The sequence below is a fragment of the Alosa pseudoharengus genome, unplaced genomic scaffold (assembly GCF_046254945.1).
Source record: "Alosa pseudoharengus isolate Yale_2024_CS ecotype anadromous, Long Island Sound unplaced genomic scaffold, YU_APseudo_1.1 YU_APseudo_1.1_scf_8, whole genome shotgun sequence".
NCBI classification, from domain to species: domain Eukaryota; kingdom Metazoa; phylum Chordata; class Actinopteri; order Clupeiformes; family Clupeidae; genus Alosa; species Alosa pseudoharengus.
Genome location: NW_027468870.1, coordinates 40,333,504 through 40,357,717, shown reverse-complemented (window position 1 = coordinate 40,357,717; position 24,214 = coordinate 40,333,504). Strand labels below are relative to the sequence as shown.

The 24,214-nt window shown below is 41.9% G+C and overlaps 1 protein-coding gene across 6 annotated transcripts in view; it reads left to right on the top strand.

Moving 5' to 3' along the window:
• LOC143111457 (glucose-6-phosphate exchanger SLC37A4-like) overlaps window positions 1–24,214 on the top strand; it is an 82,678-nt gene that overhangs the window by 8,850 nt on the left and 49,614 nt on the right. For all 6 annotated transcript variants that reach the window (XM_076273698.1, XM_076273697.1, XM_076273699.1 and 3 more), the window contains 3 exons: window positions 8,904–9,171; window positions 9,315–9,547; window positions 10,206–10,449. In XM_076273698.1, coding sequence (XP_076129813.1) covers window positions 9,024–9,171; window positions 9,315–9,547; window positions 10,206–10,449 — 625 coding nt within the window. In that variant the 5' untranslated portion in view covers window positions 8,904–9,023. The remainder of the gene's footprint in view (window positions 1–8,903; window positions 9,172–9,314; window positions 9,548–10,205; window positions 10,450–24,214) is intronic.

The following is a 24,214-nucleotide window of genomic DNA, read 5'->3' as shown; positions in this document are numbered from 1 at the left end:
TTTTTTTCTGGAACAATTGACAGAAGCGTTCGCCTGTAACAGCCAATCGAAATTTGGGGCGAAGCCGCCAAACAGCAAGTGAGCTCATATCTCAGCAACCCATTCATCTATCATAACCAAACTTAGTCCATGGACTCAGGACCCAATGAGGGGGACGCTCAAGAAATTTGGTGACCTTTGACCTCTAGGGGGCTCTGTAAATGGCAAAAATGTATTTTGGCCTGTAGTTGCTGCATTAGGGCGGCGACACTCAGCCCTGGTTCAGCCACACAAAATCAGTTATGTTTTGATGTGAAACTTGACCTTGTAACTCAGCCAATCTTGGGTTGTTTGACATGGAACTTGCTGTGACTGCTTAATGCTATATGCCTGATGCCATGGCATTGAGATGCATGGCAAATCTGGACTTCTGGACTGCTGAACTGCCTGCTTGGCCCCCTCATTGCTGCTTGCAGCTATATTTATTTAACATCTTTCTTCCCGAATGGGAGTCTATGGCAGCCCATAGAACCGTCTGGTAAAAAGTTGTGAAATTTGGCACACTGATTGGGGACAGTCCCATGTTTAATTTCACCAAGTTTCATGTCAGCACCTTGAGCACTCTAGCGCCACCAACAGGCCAAAGTTGGACATGCGTTCACGCACGTAACTTTTGACCCGTATGCCCGATTGTCAAAAATGAGGCATCGTTGGAATCCTTGGACCAAGCCGAATCCAACGCACCCTATGATGTCATTTTCCGCCATGATGTATTTTCCGCCATTTTGGATTTAATCAAAAACACTAAAAAGTTTTCACAGGTCACAATTTTTGTCCAATCGACACCAAACCTGACACACATGATCTTCAGACCAAGCCTCACAAAAGATACTCCTTTTCGTCTTCGGAACTAAAACCGTTCGCCCGTAACAGCCAATCGAAGTATGCGGCGAAGCCGCCAAACAGGAAGTGAGCTCATATCTCAGCAACCCATTGATCTATCATAACCAGACTTAGTACATGGACTCAGGACCCCATCAGGGGGACGCTCAAAGAATGTTGTGAACTTTGACCTCTAGGTGGCGCTGCAATCAGCAAAAATGCATTTTGGCCTGTAGCTGTTGATGTGTTTGGAATTAAAACGTACTAGTGGTGTCTGGTAATACTGTTGGAGGTCCTTAGGCCGACCCAAGCCAACTTGTGATGTCATCATAATTGATTCGGCCGCCATATTGGATTTAATCAAAAACATCAAAAAGTTTTCGCAGGTCAGAAATTTCAGCGGATCCTCACCAAAATTGGTAGAGACCATCTTCAGACCATGCCTTATCAGTGCGTTGCTTTCTGGAACAATTGACAGAAGCATTCGGCTGTAACAGCCAATCGAAATTTGCGGCGAAGCCGCCAAACAGGAAGTGAGCTCATATCTCAGCAACGCTTTCATGTATCAAAACCAAACTTAGTACATGTACCTCCGACCCCACCGGGAGGACGCTCAAGAAATTTGGTGACATTTGACCTCTAGGGGGCACCGTAATTGACAAAAATGCATTTTGGCCAGTAGTTGCTGATGCGCATTATTTTGCAATGGAAGTCAATGGCAGCCCATTGAACCGTCTGGTAAAAAGTTATACAATTTTGCACACTAATTGGGGACAGTCCAATAATTCATTTCACCAAGTTTCATGCCGGCACCTCAAGCACTCTAGCGCCACCAACAGGCCAAAGTTGGATGTGCGTTCACGCACGTAACTTTTGACCCGTATGGCCGATTGTCAAAAATGATGTATCGTTGGAATCCTTGGACCAAGCCGAGTTCAACGCACCCTATGACGTCAATTTCCGCTATGATGGATTTTCCGCCATATTGGATTTCATCAAAAAACCTTAAATGTCTTCACAGGTCACAAATTTTGTCCAATTGATACCAAACTTCACAGATATCATCTACAGACCATGCCTCATTAATGCATTGCTTTTTGTCTTCGGAACTATAACCATTCGCGCGTAACAGCCAATCGAATTGTGCTGCGAAGCCGCCAAACAGGAAGTGAGCTCATATCTCAGCAACCCATTAATCTATCATAACCAAACTTAGTATATGGACTCAGTACCCAATCAGGGGGACGCTCAAGAAATCTGGTGACCTTTGACCTGTAGGGAGTGGTGCAATTAGCAATATTGCATTTTGATCTGTAGTTGCTTGTGTTTTATCGATCTTTTATTTTTTGATGTGAAACTGGTGACAACATTTTCCATCCAGTTCATTCTAATGCGTGCGTGCGTGCAAGAGCGCGGCGGGGCAGAACGGGGTGGGACGGGCAGGGGTGATTAGGTGGGGGGGGCTGGCTGGCAATACTCAGCCCTGTTTCAGCCCTACAAAATCAGCTATGTTTTGATGTGACACTTGTTGAGTGTGTTGATCGCGGGTGTCTGCTGAGTTCTATATTGTCGCCGTGGCTACTCCGGCCTATTCTGCTTGGCCCCCTCATTGCTGCTTGCAGCTATATTTATTACAAATCTGCCATTGGAGTCTATTTCAGCAAAAGTGCTGAAATTTGGCAGAAAGTTTCGGGAGACTCCACTGACCACTCACGCTCATTTACGGATCTCTAAACCCAGCCGTCTAGCGCCACCAACAGGTCAAAATCTGGCCGAAAATTGAACCGCTGGGTCTAAAGTTATGAAATTCGGCACACTGATTCAGCACTGTCCCATGATCACTTTCACCAATTTACAGAACTCTATGCCCAACACTCCACCACTCCACAACAGCGCCACCAATGGGTCGAACCTGGATTGCATTCACGGATGTGACCATTGAACAACGGTGCGTCCGATTTTCACATATCAGGCACCGTTGGAATCCCTGGACCGACCTAAGTTCAATGACCCCTATTACGTCACTTTTTGCCATATTGGACCTCCGCCATATTGGATTTAGTCCAAACTCTACGAAAAGTTTCAGCGTTCACAAATTTCATCCGATTTTCACGGAACTTGGCGGAGATGATCTTCTGCTCGAGCCGCACAAACGATACTTGTCAGATTTTTTCAATTTAATTTTTGTTCCGTGACAGCCAATCAAATATGGCGATGAAGCGCCAAACAGGAAGTGGACTAACATCTCTGTGGCACTTTGAGTTAACATAACAAAACTCGATACCATTAGTCAGGACACTGTCCCAATCACTCACAGCAATTTATATGCATATACATTAAACACTCTAGCGCCACCACCAGTTCAATGCTGGACATGCGTTCATGCGTGTGATCCTTGACTCTTTTGTCTGATTTTCACAATTGAGGTAGTGTCTGAATCCTTGGACCATACAGAGTTCATCGACCCCTATCCTATCACTTTCGGCCATATTGGACCTCCGCCATATTGGATTTAGTCCAAACTCTACTAAAAGTTTCAGCGGTCACAAATTTCATCCGATTTTCACAGAACTTGTCGGAGATGATCTTCAGACCGAGCCGCACAAACGATACTTATCAGATCTTTTAATTTCATTTTTGTTTGCCCATGACAGCCAATCAAATATGGCGATGAAGCCACCAAACAGGAAGTGGGCTAACATCTCGGCTATGCTTTAATGTATGAAGTCCAAACTTGGTACAGGGACTTGGTATCTGATTGTGAGGACGCACTAGGAAATTGGCATCATGTGGCCTCTATAGGGGGCGCTGTAATACAGGAAGTGAGCTTGTATCTCAGCAACGCTTTGGTGTACAAAGTCCAAACTTGGTATAAGGACCTGTTACCTTATTATGATGACACACTAGGAAATTGGAATCATTTGGCCTCTATAGGGGGCGCTGCAATACAGGAAGTGAGCTCCTATCTTAGCAGCGCTTTGATGTATGAAGTCCAAACTTGATACATGGACATATTAGCTGATTATGAGGACCTGCAAGGAAAGTGGTCTCATTTGGCCTCTAGGGGTGCTGTAATAAAGAAAGTGAGCTCACATCTCAGCAACACTTTGGTGTATGAAGTCCAAACTTGGTAGAGGAACATGGTAGCTGATTGTGAGAATGCACAAAGACATTGGTGTAATTTGGGTTCTTGCTGTGAGTGCTTGCTCATGCCATGGCAACGCCATTCCTGCTATAGTGCACTGCTTGGCCCCCACATTGCTGCTTGCAGCTATATTTATTATTATTATTATTATTATTATTAAGTGTGTTTGCTGAAAGCAGCATATTTATTGCTATCCGTTATGCAAGCACACATTTGTATTATTATTCCTTTCAGCCCACTTTTTTGGCCAGCTCCTGCCCCTAGGCCTTTTGAGATATTGATACCGTTCTCTAAAAAAAAAAAAACAACTTACACCGGTCAGTACCGGTGTAAGTTGCTGACCCTGTCGTTCTTCCGCCATATTAACAAATTTTGCCAATATTCACGAAACTTGACATACATGATCTTCAGACTATGCCTCACATAAGTTACTGAAAGGATTTTTGATTTTCGAAAGCGCCCATCACAGCCAATCAAAATCAGTCGCAAAGCCGCCAAGCAGGAAGTGAGTTCATATCTCAGCAAGGCTTTAATGCAGTGTTTCCCAAACTTTTTTTCTGGCGACCCACTTTTTAAAAATGACAGACCATCGCGACCCATTTCACTTCAAATCTACCCTGCAACCACCAATATTGTTTTAGGCCACAGGTTCTCCAACTTTTCTATGCCTCCCCAACCATACATTGCTATAGGATCCCTGCTTTGAACACGGTTGTGTTGCATTTTGAGCACCATCAGCGTGAAAAGTTGGAAATGACTACTGAAAAGATACGTTTTAATGCGCATCCGAGAGTAGGGGAAATTCTCGCATGTTGCGCAGTCGTCATTCGTCAGCATAGTAAGCTGTTCCTGTATTTCTAAAATAAAATGTTGTAGGCTACGTTGCGTTGCAGACAAATGGGTCCATAACACTGTGGACGTCAATTCCAATGTAAGCAGCAAATAACTCAAGTCGTTATATTGTATTGTTGTATTATATTATAGGCTATTGTATAGTGGTTATATCAGAACAAGAGGCGTTTGCGCAATAGCCGGAAGAATGCGCCTTTACTTTAAAGTTAGCGAGGTAGAAAACGAGAGGAATAGTGTTTAAAATGACCATTTAAATTGTAGACTATAATGCACTGTTGTGCATTTTAAATCAGAAATAAGAATGTGAGGAGGTTGCTATTAGTGTTGCACGGTGTATCGATACTAAAAAGGTATCGCGATGCCTTCACGCAAAAAACGATACGATTTCAGACGTTTTTAGAATCGATACTTTATTAAAATAATAACGTTCTGTGTCTGTGTGAACTGCTGTTCTCACTGCTCCTTTCACGCATCTAGGCAAGTGGGCGTGTCAAGCAGGCAGCTCTGAGTGAGTGAGTGCGCAGCCAACGTCATAGTTCTTTGCCGACAGTTCTAGGCCTTGTGGATAAAGCAAAAGGTGCAGTGAAATCTGCAACTATTTCGGATACATCGCGAATTAAGGCAAGCCATCAGGTACACAAAGTCATTTAAAAGCAGTAGGCTACGCATGGAACTTGGCAAAACACCTCGCAGACATATCCCAACATTTTTAAAGAGTTCAAAGAACGACAGGTTAACGAATATGCTATAGAAAACACGACTACATGGTTAGTGCCAAGTTCTTCTCTTATGTTTTAGTCTAGCCTAAGTGAAACGAGTATGGTTCTCTGGGATAAAGCGAACCTTCCTTCATCAATGAATTTTGACGAGACATAACGAGCTGTAATCATTTTGACGAGACATAACGAGCTGTAATCATAGGGTGCTAACGTGATGAAAGCGCAATGTTCACGCCAGAATAACATTACCATAACTTGTAAACGATCTATTTCATGTTCGGTCAGTAGCCTACTACTGGTAATATTTGTCATGGCATGTAGACTGCAATTTGTTCAATAATTATTGCCCAGATGTAGGATAGGCTACCCGAAATGCGCTAATTAAAGCCCACAGCATAATACCACCAAAGCGTGTTGAGTCCTAATAATAATAGCGGCGTATTGTTACAGTACGTGCTAGCAAATCATGTTATCAAAGAAATAGACGTAATGTAGTAATGCACACAGATATATTGCAACAGGTAATGGTGTAGGCCTATCTGACGAAGACCTGAGTGGTTGGAACGTCGTACTTGTACACTGGGCGCAAAGAAGACTATCCTCACATTTTCCCCTTTGCAACTGTCAAAGAAATCCCATGAACACGGGAAGGCCTAGGGTAGCCTATACTGTACATCAGATGGCCTAAAGATTAGGCCCCTCTGCATAGCATTCAGTGATTTGCATGCAGTAATTTGAACACTGACCTTGATCTAGCCTAGTTTGGCTATTTAAAGCTACTTTATTGCCAAAACACAACACAATGTAAATTAACTATAACAAACAATAAAGGACTTAATCACAGAAAGTAGGCCTACTATTTTACTGACTATAAAAAAATAATCATTATGTAGGAAGTTTAGAAGTTTAGAACCCAGAATTGACCTACACACTACAAAAGTGCACCAAATTCAACACAAATGACTCAATACACTTGGAGGAGGTATGAGTCCTTTCTTCTCCAGATATCTTAGGATTTCGCCGTAGTATCGTTTTAGTATCGAGCATCGTGATATTTATGGCAGGTATCGTATCGAAGTCATAATTTTGGTATCGTGACAACACTAGTTGCTATTAACTTTAAAGATTGCATCTGCAATCGAAACTGTATGCAAATTGAATGGCCTTATGTCCGGTCTATGGATGTCTGCTTTAGTTGACAGCACGGTCACTAGATTTTAATCGGTGAAGTTGAGAAGCTGGTATCTATTAATGTTCGTGCAAATAGGCGGATTCATGTCCCTTGCAGTTTGCAACTGCGAGGTACATGGCAGGCGCCCCACAGAACGGTTTCATTTTGAGAGGTAGATATCCATGCTGGCACCCCCTCTGGGATGCGTTCGTCCCCCAGTTTCATGCGCCAGTTTCATGAGCTTTTATGACAAAACCGTGACTGGTAGTTAACAATCTACATCCTAATAGAAAACTGTTAGCTTTCCTGGTATCAAATGACAAATGGTATCAGTTAGGCCTATAACACAACATAAATTGTGCTGGCGACCCAAATAAAATCTCCTGCGACCCACCCGTGGGTCGCGACCCAGACTTTGGGAAACACTGCTTTAATGTATGAAGTCCAGACTTGGTACATGGACTTGGGACCCCATCCTCAGGACGCACAATACATTTGGTGTCTTTTGACCACTAGTAGGGCACTAGAGACACAAGCCCAAAGGATTCGCCTGTATCTCTAACTAGACAGAGAAGTATCCTAGCTTAAAGGGACACCAGGCAACGTTTTCGTGTTAATTAATCATCTTCGTCAGTCGGTATATGGTTAAATGACTCATTACAGGGCGAATGAAGACTCTCTCGCCCGCCCCTACTGCCTGTAGGAAGAATATCCCGCTTGCAAGTTCAGTGTATCGTACCCGGCGACCGAAGCAGTTTCAGTTTCCATCCTGCATCCACAGCACAGAGGGAGGCTAACGAAACGCTAGCGAATGTTACAAACATGTGTATAATGGCAGAGCCGTCGAAGAAGCAGCGAAAACCCTTGACGGAAGATGCAAAGAAAAGGAAAAGAGCTTCAGACCGAGCGAGGGGGAGTTTCGTAGAGAAAAAGCATCAGGCTTGCCTGGTGTCCCTTTAAGTAGCTTACAAACAAAGGGGGGCTCAGTATAAATAAGGAACAGATGTACAGGGGTGGTCCCAGGGACCTGGCCAAATGTTATGCTAATAAAGTAGTGTCTGAGTACTTGAAGCAGTTACTACACTACTCAATGACAAGGTAAGGTGTGAAAGTCATCCATTCCTGCACACCCAGTATAGAAAGAGGCACACCTGGAACTAGCAGAGATGTCTAGAAAGTCATGTTAAATCTAAATCTACATAATGTATAGACCGGAGATACAAATGGGTACAAAATCATGAATGAACATAAGAAATACACAGTATGTACATTTACAGGAAGGATTCTGATTCACAACTCTTTCACAGGAACTCATGAAGTCGTTTACATTGTGTTAATAGGTCTGTTTCTCATTTGTTTGCTTAAAGCATTATGCGTCTTACATACTCGACGTTCCCGACCGGTAGCGCGACAATGTGACGTCAAAATGACATAGATCTCTGCCGCGCCAGGATTTTGGCCGGGTAGCGCACGGTAGCGCACCACTTTATTTTTTTTAGCTGAGCGCGCCAAACCGGAAACCGGAAGATGGACTAGTTTTGAGTCGCAACACATGGAATCAAGAGGAAAGAATAGAAAATATTTATTTTTCAACCAAAGGATATCTACTAAGACCTGAACAAAATCTCTTTCCATTTTAGGAAATCACACAAACTCCGCTAGCTGCTAGCTAGCTAGCCAGCTAATTAAAATGTTTAAATTATTAAAATTTCCCTCGTGATGACTAAAGTATCTATCTATATATCCATCCATCTATCTATCTGCACACACCTTGGAAACTAGATGGTAATGATGGTAGTTGTGAATAGCAGCAACCGAAGTCTGAAGTACCATCACAGAGGCTAGCTTTTACCATAGACAGTGGTTTTTACTGCTACTACTGACTGCTTCTTCTACTGTGTAACGTAGGTAGCGATAGCCTTTTTACAACAGCGACACCTCTGTTCAGGAGAATATTGCAACTAGTGTCGCGACCACCACGCGCAATTATAAATGGTTACGGCGCTCCCGTGACGTCACATTGTCAAGCTACAGGTCGAGAATGGCGAGTATGCAGAGGCCTTAAACTCCCCTCTCTGATATTGCTATCTATTGTGTTTATACAGATTGTGGATCGTGGACAACACTGTACCATTTCTTTCTCCTTTTTTTTCAGAGTGGTTCCTCATCCAGGTCTGAGTGAAAACTCATACAACAGTCATCCCCACTAAGGTTCACGTTGAAAAGTTGGGTTATTTTTCCGTTTAAAAATCCCTCTTCTCACAGTCTGGGCACCATGGGGACCAGTGGTTATCGGTACTACCGTGCAACCATTTTTCTCTCGATGTTTGTGGGATACGCTTTGTACTACTTTAGCAGAAAAACATTCTCTTTTGTGATGCCCTCGGTTATGGAGGAGATTGAACTTGACAAAGATGACCTTGGTAAGACAACCTTTCCTTAATTTACTGCTCTGGGGATGATATGAGAATGAAACAGTTGTGTATACAATGGATTTTACTATTTTGAAGGCAAAGTGTATCAGAATGATGAGATCCTCATTGCAATTTTTGTCTCACCATTATAGGTTTAATCATCAGCAGCCAGACATTGGCCTATGCAATCAGCAAATTCATCAGTGGAGTTCTTTCTGACAAAATAAGCGCTCGCTGGCTTTTCTCAAGTGGACTATTCATAGTTGGAGTAATCAATGTGTTTTTCTCATGGTCCTCCACAGTAGCTGTCTTTACAGTGCTGTGGTTTGTGAATGGCCTTGGCCAAGGATTTGGTTGGCCACCATGTGGAAAAGTACTTCGGAAGGTAAGGCAGATGTCAATTTATTTTCCAACTGCTAAGATATAGTGTTGGGGATATTCTGCATTTTAATGTGCAAGGGCATGGAGAAACAAGTTGAAACAGAATGTACAGAACAGACTTTGTTCACACATCAAGTTACAGGACAGTTTACATTTACTTCAAACACTTGTGGTTTATGGTTGTGTCCATCCATGGGCTTCACCCTTTTCCATTTAAGTGAATACACACCTGTTACTCAGTTGCTGGCATTATGACAAGCATGAGCAGACATTCCAACCTCTGCCCTCACACAGCCCTCACACATGACCTTTTACTGTAGATGGTTTGGACAACTATCTGCTGTGAATTCTGGACATATCGACCTTCATCGTCTAGGTCATGTGCACTTAATTAGGTCTATGGTCCATTAGGTTTGTTTTGCCTTTGCTATAGTTGAAATAAACATAATAAAGACAAATACATAATAAAGACATATAAAGACAAAATAAACAGAGTTGCATCAGAAATCAGCCTGTAATATTATTCTTTTCATAGCATTCTCATAAGAAGTACACATTACCTTGTCAATAGCAGCCTTCCTATTGTCACCATACTGTATGGAATATCTCATAGACTGCACCTTTTGATGTATTTAACTGAGCTGTCTTTTCCCCCTCTGAAGTGGTTTGAGCCATCTCAGTTTGGAACATGGTGGGCTGTTCTATCCTGCAGTATGAATCTGGCAGGGGGAGTGGGCCCCATCATCACCACCGTGTTGCTTCAATACTACAACTGGCGGGTGGTTCTCGTTATGTCTGGTGTAATCTGCATGGCCATGGCTGCTCTTTGTCTTCTGTTTGTGAAGAATGAGCCAAGTGATGTGGGCCTTCAAAACATTGAGCCTGGTGCCAAAAAAGGAAAAGGAGGTGATATTTTCAGATGTGATCAGCTTGATTCTTGGATAATGATATCCGTCTTGCAGTACAACTTAGGAAATGTTTTCAAGCTGTCTGTTCCTCTGCTCGTTACTGTTTGCCCAATAATAAAAAATTTAACACACGCATAAATCCTACTTTATTTAAACGTACTGATTCACTAGGTGCAACACCCAACTGGGTCCTTATAGACACTAGATAAATGCATGAATGAGTTTTTCTAAGTCATGTTTTGACATCAGCACCAAGTTTGGCAATATTTTTGAGGTGGTAAAAAGCTGATTTAGTTATCGCTTTCATGAAAAGCTGACTAGGTGCTGATCAACTAGTCCCTCAGCTCTTAAAGGACCAGTATGTAGGAAACTAGATGTACCGCAGAGCGGTACAAAATATGACCGCCGCCCAGTCCAGCACATTTTTTCCACAAAAATAAATTACGCTGAAAGGCCTATATGATTCTAACTGTCTCACTAAATTGCATTATCCACACTCAATTCTCACTGGTATCTGCTAGATAACAAGTACCAAAACATGATTAGTTCATAGATTTCACATGTAAAATTCATTTTATACAACCCCACCCCCATCTTGCCTGTTCATAATTCTGAGAAATTCTTGAATTGTGTGCATGTGTGCGTGTACACTAGGGATGCACGATATATCGGCGGCCGATATATTATTAGCCGATAAGTGAAAAAATGAAAATATTATTATCGGTCCGATAACAGAATTCTGGCCGATAATTTGCGCCGATATTTTTTAAAGTCCTAATTTAGGCCTACGTCTGGCTACACTGAGCTAGCCTACTTGAGCTTGGTTGGCTATACTTTTTCCTCAATATAATGTCAGCGGTGTGAATGTATTTCACCACTCTAACAAAATCTGTGGATATGCGTTCATTTGGGAATCTGTGCATCTCAAAATCCTCTCGTGCCCTATCTAGAGCCGTCTTGTGCTGGTGTGTTTGCACTTTACCGCGCTGGTCGGAGAAACAAATAAACAAACTCATTAGTGGGACGAGTACATAAGTAGGCCTAGTTCTAAGTTGTGTTTTAGTATTATATTTGCATTACTTTAGCTTGGGTTTTGTATTATTACCTAGAAATATGCTAACCATTAGTGCTTCAGTTCTAGACAGGTCATCATAATAAGTTATTAAAACCTTCGGGGCTAACGCCTTTCATTTCTGCTGCAGCAGGTTGTGCACAACAGAGTAGACGGACATAAGATACAGTCTGAGGAGTTGCAGCTTTATTCAGTTACCCGCAGTTGAAACTAAACCTAAGTTTCCCTCACAAACTCTGATTTGGTCGCTATACTGTAGCTTATTCCAAGCTGAGCCATTTATGAGCGTTTAGTCCTAAATGAAAACGATTCAAACTCTCTAGCCACTCACTCGCAATTCACTGACGTCAGGTTCACTTAAAGGAGCCACACATACTGTAGGGCTAGGTTACTGTTATGTTGTTGACTGCCGTACTATTGAGGACTATTATGAGTTCTGTCCATCATTTGGTGGTAGGTAAAATTACTGCAATAAAATTATGCTTATTAAATGCTTTACCCAAATCACTTTTCACAAATTTTTTTCAAGAGTAATATTATCGGTTATCGTATCGGTATCGGCCACAACAAACCAATAAATATCGGTTATCATTATCGGCCCTAAAATTCCATATCGGTGCATCTCTAGTGTACACGTTTATGTTTATGTGTGTGGGTGTGTGTGTGTGTGTATGTGCGTGCTTGTGTGTTTGCCTGTGTATGTGTGTTTGTGCATGTGCATGCATGCGTACATATGTCTACTGTTTGAGTATGTGTCATACGTATGATTACTGTGAATGTATGTGTGTGCGTGTGTATCTGTTTATGCACATGCGTGCACATGGAATGGGTTAACATGACCCCTGGAGTCAAACATATGGAAAAAATTGGTCATCCTAGGCCAGGGGTGGGCAAACTTTTTGGCTCAAGGGCCACATTGGGTTTTGAAAATTGGCCGGCGGGCCGCACAACAAACCCCCCCCCCCCCACACACACACATAAAAAAAATTGTTTATTGTACATTTTTTATAGCCTATAATTTAGTATGAAAAGTATTTATTTTAAAATATTAATTGCTTAAACATACTGCTAATTTAATGCTGTTTAATGTATAAATTGTGCACTGTCGCTTTAAGACAGTCGCTTTAATTCACGTTTATTTCTCAATGATCTTCTGCCTGCTCCGCTATGGCTTTTAAATGGTCAGTAGTGGGAACTATACTGTTGACTTCATGATTTCCTTTTAAAAGTTTCTTATAAGAAGGAGATATCAATTATCAACATTGACAAGCCAGCTGGAACCTGCGGCTCTCTCTCCCTCTTGTGAGTGCAGACGCGTTCCCAATTAAATGGATTGCATAATGTTCACGTTAGATCTGCTGCAAAGGAGATAACTAAGAGTTAACTTAGTTTAACATGATGCTATCTCTATTTAACATGATGTAAACGTTCTCTAAGAAGAGTGAAAAGCAGTTTGCAGTAAAGCTAACCAACGTCGTCTCTATCGCAGGAAAAAAATAGCGAGCAGCCCAAGGGCGTAGGTTTGGTCTGAGCTTTGGTGGGGACACTACCCACTAACCCACCCCCCCCCCCCCCCGAAAAAACAAAACAAAAAACACTCAACTCTTTCACCAGCCACTAAAATGATTAAAATGTACTGTCCAACTTGATCTAACTACACTGTGTAGCCTACATAATCTGATTTTAGGCTGCAGATATGTAGGCTATATTTAACATTTATTTTCTATTTGGTCTGTTATGAAATCATGCCCATTTAAGCACAGCTCAGTTTTAAGAAACTTAAATACATGCATGCTTAGCATTTTGTGAAAAGAAATCATTAAGGCTACATTGACAAAGTCTTAACCGTGAGCTGCCTGTATATTCTCTGATTCTAATATTTACAGACATCTAGGCGATGTAAGCGCAGCTCTGTTTTAAGAAATGCAGCCGAAAGACCATGTTGAATTTTGCTATAATTTATTTCAAAACCGGATTACTCTGGAACAGCTAACTATACACGGGAATGCATTACACCTTTGTGTTAGGTAAGGTCTGCTGTTTATTCTGATATATGGTTTGTCATGTGTTGTGTGAAGAGTGTGAGGCCTACGATATTCCACCGAGACAAATGGATGTGGAGATGGGCGCAGAGAATAATTATTAAATCTCTTGAAGTTATTTTTCTTTCGAACTGTATCACAGCAAATAGTGGCTAGCTAGGACCGTTTAAAAGCTGAGAAAAGGCTCTTTCATGTGACACATGTCTGATGAGTAGCCTACTTCTCGAGGAGTTCAACAGGAGGAGTTGGTGGAGACATTTCAGTCGTAATTTGACATTGGTGTGGACACGTCCTTCGGTCCCCACGCAAATCTACGCCCCTGGAGCAGCCTGATAACCAAATGAAATGCTCGGCGGGCCGGATGAAAGTGCTTGGCGGGCCGGATCCGGCCCGCGGGCCGCAGTTTGCCCACCTCTGTCCTAGGCCCTACGGTTCTCAAGATATTCACAGAAAACTGTGTCTGCCCTACCCTCCTTTCGGGGGTCCAGTCCAGCGGGGGGGCTACAGATCAAAACAAAAAACGATGGTTCCATGCTATCCATGTGGGGTTACATGCCCACCAAGTTTTGTGTACCCCGGTCTTTCAGTGTCCAGGGAATCCTTGTTGGTGTACGGTCACTAAATGTACACATAAATTATTTTATTGTAAGGCCCCCCATGAACGAAAGTTCACAAAACTTGGCATGCATTCGGAGGGTGTCATAATGATCCTCCACTTTCAATTTCGTGCAGTTTTGACCATGTCAGCCAGAGATATTGTGATGAAAACACCAAATTTTTTGCTTTTTAATTTTTAACTAGGTGGCGCTATAAATGAAATAAGTGGTAATGGGATGGGTTGACATGCCCCCTTAAGACCAACATACAAAAAAAAGGTGGACCTCCTAGGCCCTACGGTTCTCGAGATATTCACAGAAAACTGTCTCCGGCCACCTACAGGCCAGTTGGTGTATAGTAACATAAATTAATTTATTGTGTGGCCCCCCATGAACGGAATTCCACGAAACTTGGCGTGCATTCAGAGGGTGTCATAATGATCCTACACTTCCAATTTCGTGCAGTTTTGACTATGTTAGGTCACAGATACCTGCAATTACAATACCTCATTTTTACTTTTTTGTGTTTAACTAGGTGGCGCTATACATTAAATGAGTGGTTATGGAATGGGTTGACATGGCCCCTTGAGATCAACATACCAAAAAAATGGTCCTCCTAAACCCTACGGTTCTCGAGATATTCATAGAAAACTGTGTCTGCCCTACCCTCCTTTCAGTCCAGTCCAGCGGGGGGGGCTACAGATCAAAACGATGGTTCCATGCTATCCATGTGGGGTTACATGCCCACCAAGTTTCGTGTATCCCGGTCTTTCAGTGTCCCGGGAATCCTTGACGGAAATTTGGACATGCGAAAAAAAAAAAGAAAAAAAATCGGACTAAACCTATATGACTGCCGCTTCGCTGCGCGGCGGTCATAATAATGGAAAATAAATTGTAACCATTCCAAAAATTATCACCATATGTCATCAGAGAGTAAGGAAACAGATGAATTGAAGTAACGGCTTATTTGACAACATTACTATAACCCGTAAACCCCCGTAAAACCAGTGAAAAAAATGAGTTACGGGGCGGAATTTCTTAGAATTTTCGTTTATGTTTTGAACGATTAATTCTAGAATAGCGCAATGGGCTGGCGCGTCCCCCCATTTGGGTTGCTAAATTAGCAAAGGCCAACTGTCAACAGCTGTCAGTTGTAGTCATGAACGAGTAACCTACGAGAGGCAGGCAAATTTCCAAAATTAAGGGCCAATCTCAATTCTCTATTTTACCCCTTCCCCTTTCCCCTTAGTTTTGCGCGTGCACGTGAGACGAAGGGCTATCTCAATTCTCATTTCGATCGAGGGGTAGGGATAAGGGCAAGGAGTAGATACCCCTTAAAACCAAGCAAGATCGGGAGCTTACTTGAAACCGAGGGGTAAGAGAAATACCCAACATACACCGCTTACACCGGAAAAACAAGCACACCGAGAGGTTCATTGACATGAAATGTTGGCATTAATAAGGATTATAAAATTAAAATGGTAATTGTTTTATGTTGCATTCAATCTTGTGACCATATATTGAAGGCCCTGTTCTTCATGAGGAAGTTTTCAAAAATCGCTGTTTTGTGAATGTTAACAGCACATCATTATTTGCGCGAATGTCTCGCATTTTACATATTTCCATGTCTGATATAGCCTACCCCGCGAATTGGCAGCATACCATGTCAGAAATGTAAGTCCAACAGCAGCTAAATTCGCTGAACTTTTTTACCGCTCATCTGATATGAATGCTGCATAGGCCTACTGCTGCCGACTCCTCGCATAGGCTATTACAGGTAGCGGTTGCTTCTGGTGTCAAGTAACGACCATTTGGATATTATTGTAAAAGTTGTGGGATGTTTACATAGCAAACTGCATGTTTATTTTGTCCCCCTGTTTCATTCACCCGGACCAGGAGATAGGCTGCGAACGAACATAGGCACGTTCTGCTGTTGTTGAAATAATTCCTGAACGGTTTTATTCCGAGCTAAAAATGCAATGATAAGCTATTTGACAGAAGACAGGTTGCTGGTGACAAAATATTAGTGTGGTACGATCTCTGTAAATTATGTTAATTCAAGTGTTTCAATCATCCCGCTCTCCCTTATGGTTGGCTAGTGGTATCTCATTTCCAAGGGAAATATTTTCACCCCTATGTCTTGCCACTCGGTTTCGAGGGCATAGGGGAAGGGGTAAAACAGAGAATTGAGATTGGCCCTAAAACAAGAAACCAATTAAGTGGACATCGGAGGAGCTTCCTGAGATGGCGACGTCTTTGTTAAACAAAGAATATAAAGTCTGACGCAGAGCTGGCCATATTTCTCCACGACGCATAGGCTAAACTTCATCTGCATTGCTAACTTCAGCTAAATATGTTACGTTGGTTAGAGAGGTTTTTTTTGTTTTCATTGTTTCCGTAATGTGTAGCTGGGTCATGGTTGGAGAAACATTAGTCAACTAACGTTAACTAAGTCTGCATTACATCTGGCAACCCAGAAGAGGCTCGTGTGTAGGTAGTCTTGAGAACGTTCACCAGTGTTTTGATTTTGGCCTACAGAACGTTCGGTAACAATCCTACAAATCCAGGGTTTCCCGCAGCACTTTGCAGTCAAGGCGGCCGCCTTGGCAAAACAGGCTTGCCGCCTTAACTACGTAAAATAAGTAGTCCACCGTGTTACTCTGTCCTGTTTTCTCCCTTTCATTCCAAACCGTGACCACGCCAGTCTCCCTTCTCTGCAGAACGCATTAAAAAAATAATAAGAAACATGGCATGAATCGAAAAATAATCAGTTTTTATAATCTTTACATATGTGATATGCCTCCGAATCAGAGCTAGTGAACGGAGATGAGCGGTGCAAATATCCCGCTCCTCGCTCTCAAGAATCAGTCCAATCACGAACAGACACAGCTCCTTTTAATTGTCAGGTGTGATGAAATGCGTTCATATTCCACTTTTTATGTCATAAACGTTGCAGGCCTATGGAAAGGTTTTGTGGTAGGATTGTCCAATGGTCAAGTTGTTGCTTCAATTTGTGTTTTAATTTATGCGACGCACCGATGCTGGGTTCATCAGTTTTGCGCAAGTTTAAAATGTCAAAAAAAAAACGTAACATGCCTATGATAAGGCTTTGCCGTTGTCCAATATGGTCAATCTATTGTCTCAATTGTGTTTCATGTGACGCGCAGAAGCTACATGCATTGTTTTGCTCCAGTTGAAAATGTTTCTGCGTAATTTGTCAGCTGTGATTAAATGCGTTCAATAAATTCCTCTTTTATGTCATAAATATAGCATGCCTATGATTAATACTTGTATGGTGTATCTAATCTAGGCCTCTCTTATGTTCAATCAAATTCGCTTTGCCCACCCGTTTTTTCTGTTCCCACCCATTTGAACATTTCTGGCTACGCTACTATTAGAAAGGAAACTGATAAGTCATACAAGCGTACTATTCCTACAAAACAACTAGATACTACTAACAGTGTAGAGCAAGAATAACCATGTGGTGACACAGTTTCAGTGAGTAAAGATTCATTTTCGAATCTAAGAGGACACATCGCGGAAACATGAGAATGAGCAAAGTAAAACGTGAGCAATTTGAACAGGAGCGTAGCACCAAATTCTGGGCCCTATGCACAAGTGGTGGCCATGGCCCCCCCCAACCAACCAACCACCAGCTGTAAGCATGAAGCATGAGGTTCACAACTAACTAGGCCTACTATCTAATCACACATTGAATTAATCTAACAACTCTTATATGTACTGTATAACAGAAAATAATCTTATTACCCAAGACTTCACTGAATTTCTTATTTTAAAGAATGTTTAAAAGCTAGAACATGAAATGAATGAAAACACTTTTGGCTGAGAGAACAGCTATCTATTAGCCTGGCTAGCGCCACCACTTCTCAATGAGACGTGGTCTGGAAACCAAACGTTCATTTTCTCGTATTTGAAAAAAATGCCCAGATCCGTTTATTGGGTGCCACGGATGTCTATCAAATGCGTCTGTGCATAGCTCATCATCGTCTTGCTTTCCCCCTTGTTCTGTGATTGGTCCCCTATCTCAGGCGAAAATTTGCTCCATGGTCTCCAGGCTGCCTTAGCAGCGTGAATCAAATCGCGCGCAAGGCAGCATGGGAACACCCAGGCTAGCTATCTATACAAATTGAACACTTTTGGCTGAGAACAGCTATCTATAGCTAACGGAGTGTGATGCGTTTTACAAGTTAGCTTTGCTACTAATTTGACAGCCTTTCCTCATGAACCTATATAACATTGAGCCTACTAAGTTAAGCTATTAGCTCATAATCATTTTCAAATTAGTAGGCTATTGAAATGTTGTGGTAGGCTATAAATCAGGCATCATGTTATTTCTAATTTTGTGTTAATGCTGTTTTAGCACTGATAATCGCGGATTCGCGGTGGTATTGAAGTGTTTTGTAACCTTCAGGAGTTCATTTCATTTGTAGACTATTGCTTTCACATTGGGCTCACCTTTCTTGGGAAAGAAGGCTGTTAACACTTGTTTTCCCTCATTTCTTTTTTTCTCCCTTTCTTGCCTCTCTTTTCTTTTCTGGGAACCGGATTTAGCTTTCTTAGACTTAGACATCTTCACACCGTGACCGTCTGCATTGTCGCTTCAGCAGAATGAACGTTACTTCAAAAATGCGCCTAGCAGGGGAAGGCGGACTGAACTATTTCGTGCAAGGGAGAGGGTGCCTGCCCTCAAACAATGTTGGCTTGGACACAATTTAATACATCAATCAACTGATGCATTTACCCGAAATATTTGCATCTATATTAGTGAATAACATTTATTAAGATCTTTAAATTAAGGAAATTATTTATTATTAAGGAAAATAAAATTCAACTCCTTAGGGGCCCTCCCCCCACTTGGGGCCCGGGTAATTTATTCCCACTTGTCCCCCCACTACGACGCCCTTGAATTTGAATATGCTTCATATCAAGTAGAAGGCTAAAGTAAAACTTGGATGCTAAACGTGTATTCTTTAGGCAACTAATCCCACTGATCCCTTGAATTTTATGCTTATGTGTATTAACGTTGCCAAGCGTTTGTTGTTGCACATCGGTGTTGCACTATCTTTTAAAATAAATGTTCTGAGTGAAATATACTATTGCCGTTGCTCTTAGTTCTTTGGGATTTAAGTTTTCTGTTGAAGGTGACAATTCGGCTTGTAGATTATTTCTCCCTCTTTTAAATTGGAGGGAGCATGGAGTGATTTCACTGCAGTGGGATGATTTACAAGTGGAGCAGGGAGCGAAATTGAGCGGAGCGACCTGACACGAATTTGAGCGAAGGAGCGGCCGAGTAAACAGCCACCCACGCCTAGCAGTGTTGACTTGCGCGTCTTTTTAAGATGGTGAGCGTAAACGAAGGAAAGCCCTCTAATTGGACGGGCAAGACTGACAAATCACAGTCCCGCCAGCGTATGCTTTCTAAATTATGTAGCTAACTCCATTCCCATCAAGGAACTTAGGCTACTATGGCCAATATCTTTGAAATTTACCGGTCTTGGTTTTATTAGGAAGACATGAATTCTGGGTGGGTTTGGGCATGCCTCAGACTCGTGGTGTGAGCGGTATCAGAGCGGAACAGAGCGGCCGCTCCGGCCTCTAAATTAAAAAGCGCTCCGCTCTCAGATTCCATCCATATTACACAAAACTATAAAATAATCTAAACTTCATTCACTCTCGGTATATAGATCAGGACAGACTTGCGGAACAGGCTGCAGGGCAACAGTCTGACAGCCTGCATGAAGATAGGCATTAATGGTCCAATAATAAAACAGTGCAATTACAATGGGCCCTTGAAATGTTCTTTTTAAAGCCAATGAGGATGGCTTGTAGTGACTGTGCTTGTAGTGATTTGCACATTTTGTTGTTTTGCACTTTCTTTTGCCCTTGTTCTATAGTTTGTAATAGTCTTTGTTAAAATTGCACAAATTACACAAATATGTTGAAATATTTATTATAATAAATAATTGTTAAATGTAGTAGTGCATCGCACAAACATGACGCCAGCACCCACCCCCACCGATTGGACCGACACCATAATCCCCCCCACTCCGGTCGGACGGCAACCGATACCACCCCCCCCCCCGGCCGGACGACCTACCACAAAGTGCGTCAAAAAACACACCCTTTCTTCTCTGTTACATTGCTCCGGAACTGTTCATCGCATCGAGATGAAACCTTTATTTCATGACAGAGCAGAAGTGGGGCTTTCCAAAGAGACTACACACTTGTCTGTACGAGCAAGTATGAAAATAAAAAAAAAAACATGAAATTAAATAAAATCAAATTGCATCATATTTACAGTCTATACTTCTCTGCGTTCACTAGAGGGTGACACGGGAAGCAATTTTCATTACATTTTGGTAGGGCAGAAAGCCTTGTCTAACTTTTCTTTAATAGCCGATCATTTTGGGCTACATTAAAATTACATATTTTACAGGACTTTGCTGTAGGCTATGCTTAAATCATTTCATAGTTAGATCTCATCCCATCAGTTAAGTTTGCACCGTTCTCATCACGTTAAACCAGCGAAGCATAGCAACGTTGTTTCTATGAGTAAACAAAACTATTTTTTGTGTTCCGCCAGGTTATGCGTTAAATATATTGAGGAATGCGATCGTCGAGGTGCCATGCCCCAACATTGCATGACACATTAAACTCAACGAGAATCGCTTTCCCGGACAGCTCGTGCAATTGAACAGAGCTGTCCTTTGCTGACACTTTCGCCTTTAACTGTTTCTTTGCATCCATTTTGCCTTAGGGCCTATCGCTGAAGCTGATTGATTGTGAACAGGGCGGCTGCTTGTCTTGCTCTGATAGGCTACCAATCAACAACAAACGTATTGTGGGTTGTAATTGGTTCTCTTTTCTAAAACGAAATGCCTCACGTCTTTGGGGGCACTCACTGCATTGCAGCGTAATTTTTTTAAGTTAATAATCTCTGGCTTCCCGCCAGCTCCCGTTTATTATTTCCTGTCCCGTCCCAATCACGTTACCAACAGTGAAATTTACTCCCGTACTGCGGGAAACCCACGGGAATACCGTGACCCGCGGGAGCCCCGAAAAATTGTCACCTGCGCACCCATTCTTGTTTGAATTACTCGCGAACCCGTGATCGCATAGACATGGCAAGCATATCAGATGAAAGAGGGGACACAGGGCTATCCATTGGTACCATGTATATCAATCCTTCTGGCTTATAAAAACAGACGAAGTGACTGCAAAATAATAACGTCATGTACACAAACCAACGCTGCACACCCATTACTCTCATTTGAATTACTCGCGGACCCGTGATCGGATAGATATGCCACGTATGTCAGATGAAAGAGGAGACTCAGAGCTATCATTTGATACCAAGTACATCCTTCTAGGTTATAATACAGACAAAGGGACAGCAAAATACTAACTTCATATAGCTGGACCTACCCCACGTTTTTGTCTGTTTTTGTGGCAAAGCATGTATATAATCCAAGGGCTATCGCGTGTTTCTCTATGGCAAAGCATGTTCATAATCTGGTTTTGAGATCCTAGCAAATTCCTGCATGGCATCCAATTCAAGGCTCACATTGCATCCCAATTTGTTCAACAAAGAAAGACCTTTTTTGCCTTTACTTTGTTCATGGCAATGCAGTAAAAAGTTGAGTCATTATGAGTGCATAGACCATAGGCACGCAGGCTAACACGCAACCTCAGGTCAAGTCAGGTCAGATCAGTTCGTGTCACAGATATGGAGCGCAGAAAGGTCATTTTTCGTCACTAAATAAAAAATGGCATTTATTTCCGTAAATCACACACCACATATTTCTGTAAATTGCTCAGCCCCAGAGTATCCCTCCAACATGGCAATTATATTGCACGATTCGGGACAGTCTGCCCTACACACACATGAAATGCATGTAGAGCTATGAGCTTGCTGTGGTGAGATACATGTTGAAATATAAGAATTTTTATAATACGCTTTTTATATTTTAATTCTTTAAAAATCAAAATAAAATCAATGCTAGTAACAATACATGAAATGATTCAGATCTGGATAGCCTAGACTCTGCTGAAAAAACAAAATATAATATGTGTGTGTGGCACTTACAATGACCAGAATAAATCCTTATGTATAAAAGTACTGAAAATGCCCTAAAAACAGCTTAGGCTTCTAAGGGTTAATGCATTCCTGTCTGCCAACTCCATTCTAAGCCCTTACCAATCAGGTTTCAGAGCTAGACACAGTACTATCACTGCAGCAACTCTTGTGGTAAATGGCATAGCCTCCTCTACTGATAATAGGCAATACTGTGCAGCCTTAGTTATCAATTTATCCAAAGCCTTTGACACTGTCAACCACAGCATACTTAACTACTTAACATGAATTAAACATTTTGTTAACCTGACTGTTGCCCTTTAAGCATTTTAGAATATCCCCATAATGAGTAACAAATTAATCAGTATGCAATGTGTGAATATGGCCCCACAGGGTTAAACCATCATCTAGTCTAGTGCAGTGGTTCTCAACCTTTTTTCAGTGATGTACCCCCTGTGAAATAATTTTTCAGCCAAGTACCCCCAAACCAGCGCAAAGCATTTTTAGTTGAGAAAAAAAGACCTAAAACAGAGCACTGTGCCATCAGTGTCTAATTTATTAAACTTTGGAACTGATAAACACATACAAAATTCAAATAAACTATTTTGAACATTTTAAATTTTAATTAAAAAAAAATAAAAAATGACTAAAATTATTGCAAATTTTTTTGTAAATGATTCGACGTAAATCCAAATAAAACATATTATTCAAGATACAGCCGGAATTTTGCCGGCTCTGGTTTGGCCTTCTTTGCCTCTTGTCCCTCCGTGTTATCGCAACGCTTCAACCATGACTCCGTTGTTTGAGTTTTGACAGTGATTGACAGGTGATGGCGGGTGGCATGTGACAGGTTGGGTCGAACCATCCTGGTATGGGGGGGACTCTGGGTTTTTAGGATAATGAAATTGAATAGCCTGCTGAAATATAAAATTCATTTTATGAACTTATATTTTCCTGTTAAACTAGATGTACCGCATAGCGGTACAAAATATGACCGCCGCTCAGTCCTGTACATCCATTCCGCGAAAATAAATCATATTAATGAATTTTTTCTCCATCTTCTACTCCATCCCCCACTCTTGAAACTTTTGTGTATGCTTGTTTGGAATGTGTGTTTGCGGGCCGCACACAAAGTAGCCTACTGGCGCTGCAAATGTGAATAGATTTGTAGCACTTGCCAAAAAATTTGTAGCATTGTTATAAAACCTTTAAAATATCTAAACAATCACAAGTAGGGCAGTTCATCACAGTCCATCCATTGCAACTGGACTGATGAAAGGTACACCTGTAGGCTACATTGTATTTGGGAAAAGCAGAAGGTAGCAGCATAATGTATTTATTATGACCGCCGCGCAGCGAAGCGGCGGTCATATAGGTTTAGTCAGATTTTTTTTTTTTTTCGCATGTCCAAATTTCCGTCAATGATTCCCGGGACACTGAAAGACCGGGGTAGACGAAACTTGGTGGGCATGTAACCTCATATGGATAGCATGGAACCATCATTTTTCGTTTTGATCTGTAGCCCCCCCGCTGGACTGCACCCCCCGAAAGGAGGGTAGGGCAGACACAGTTTTCTGTGAATATCTCGAGAACCGTAAGGTTTAGGAGGACCTTTTTTTTTTTGTATGTTGATCTCAAGGGGCCATGTCAACCCATTCCATAACCACTCATTTCATGTATAGCGCCACCTAGTTAAACACAAAAAAGTAAAAATGAGGTGTTGTAATCGCAGGTATCTGTGACCTAACATAGTCAAAACTGCACGAAATTGGAAGTGTAGGATCATTATGACACCCTCTGAATGCACGCCAAGTTTCGTGGAATTCCGTTCATGGGGGGCCACACAAAAAATTAATTTATGTTACTATACACCAACTGGCCTGTAGGTGGCCCGAGACAGTTTTCTGTGAATATCTCGAGAACCGTAGGGCCTAGGAGGTCCACCTTTTTTTTGTATG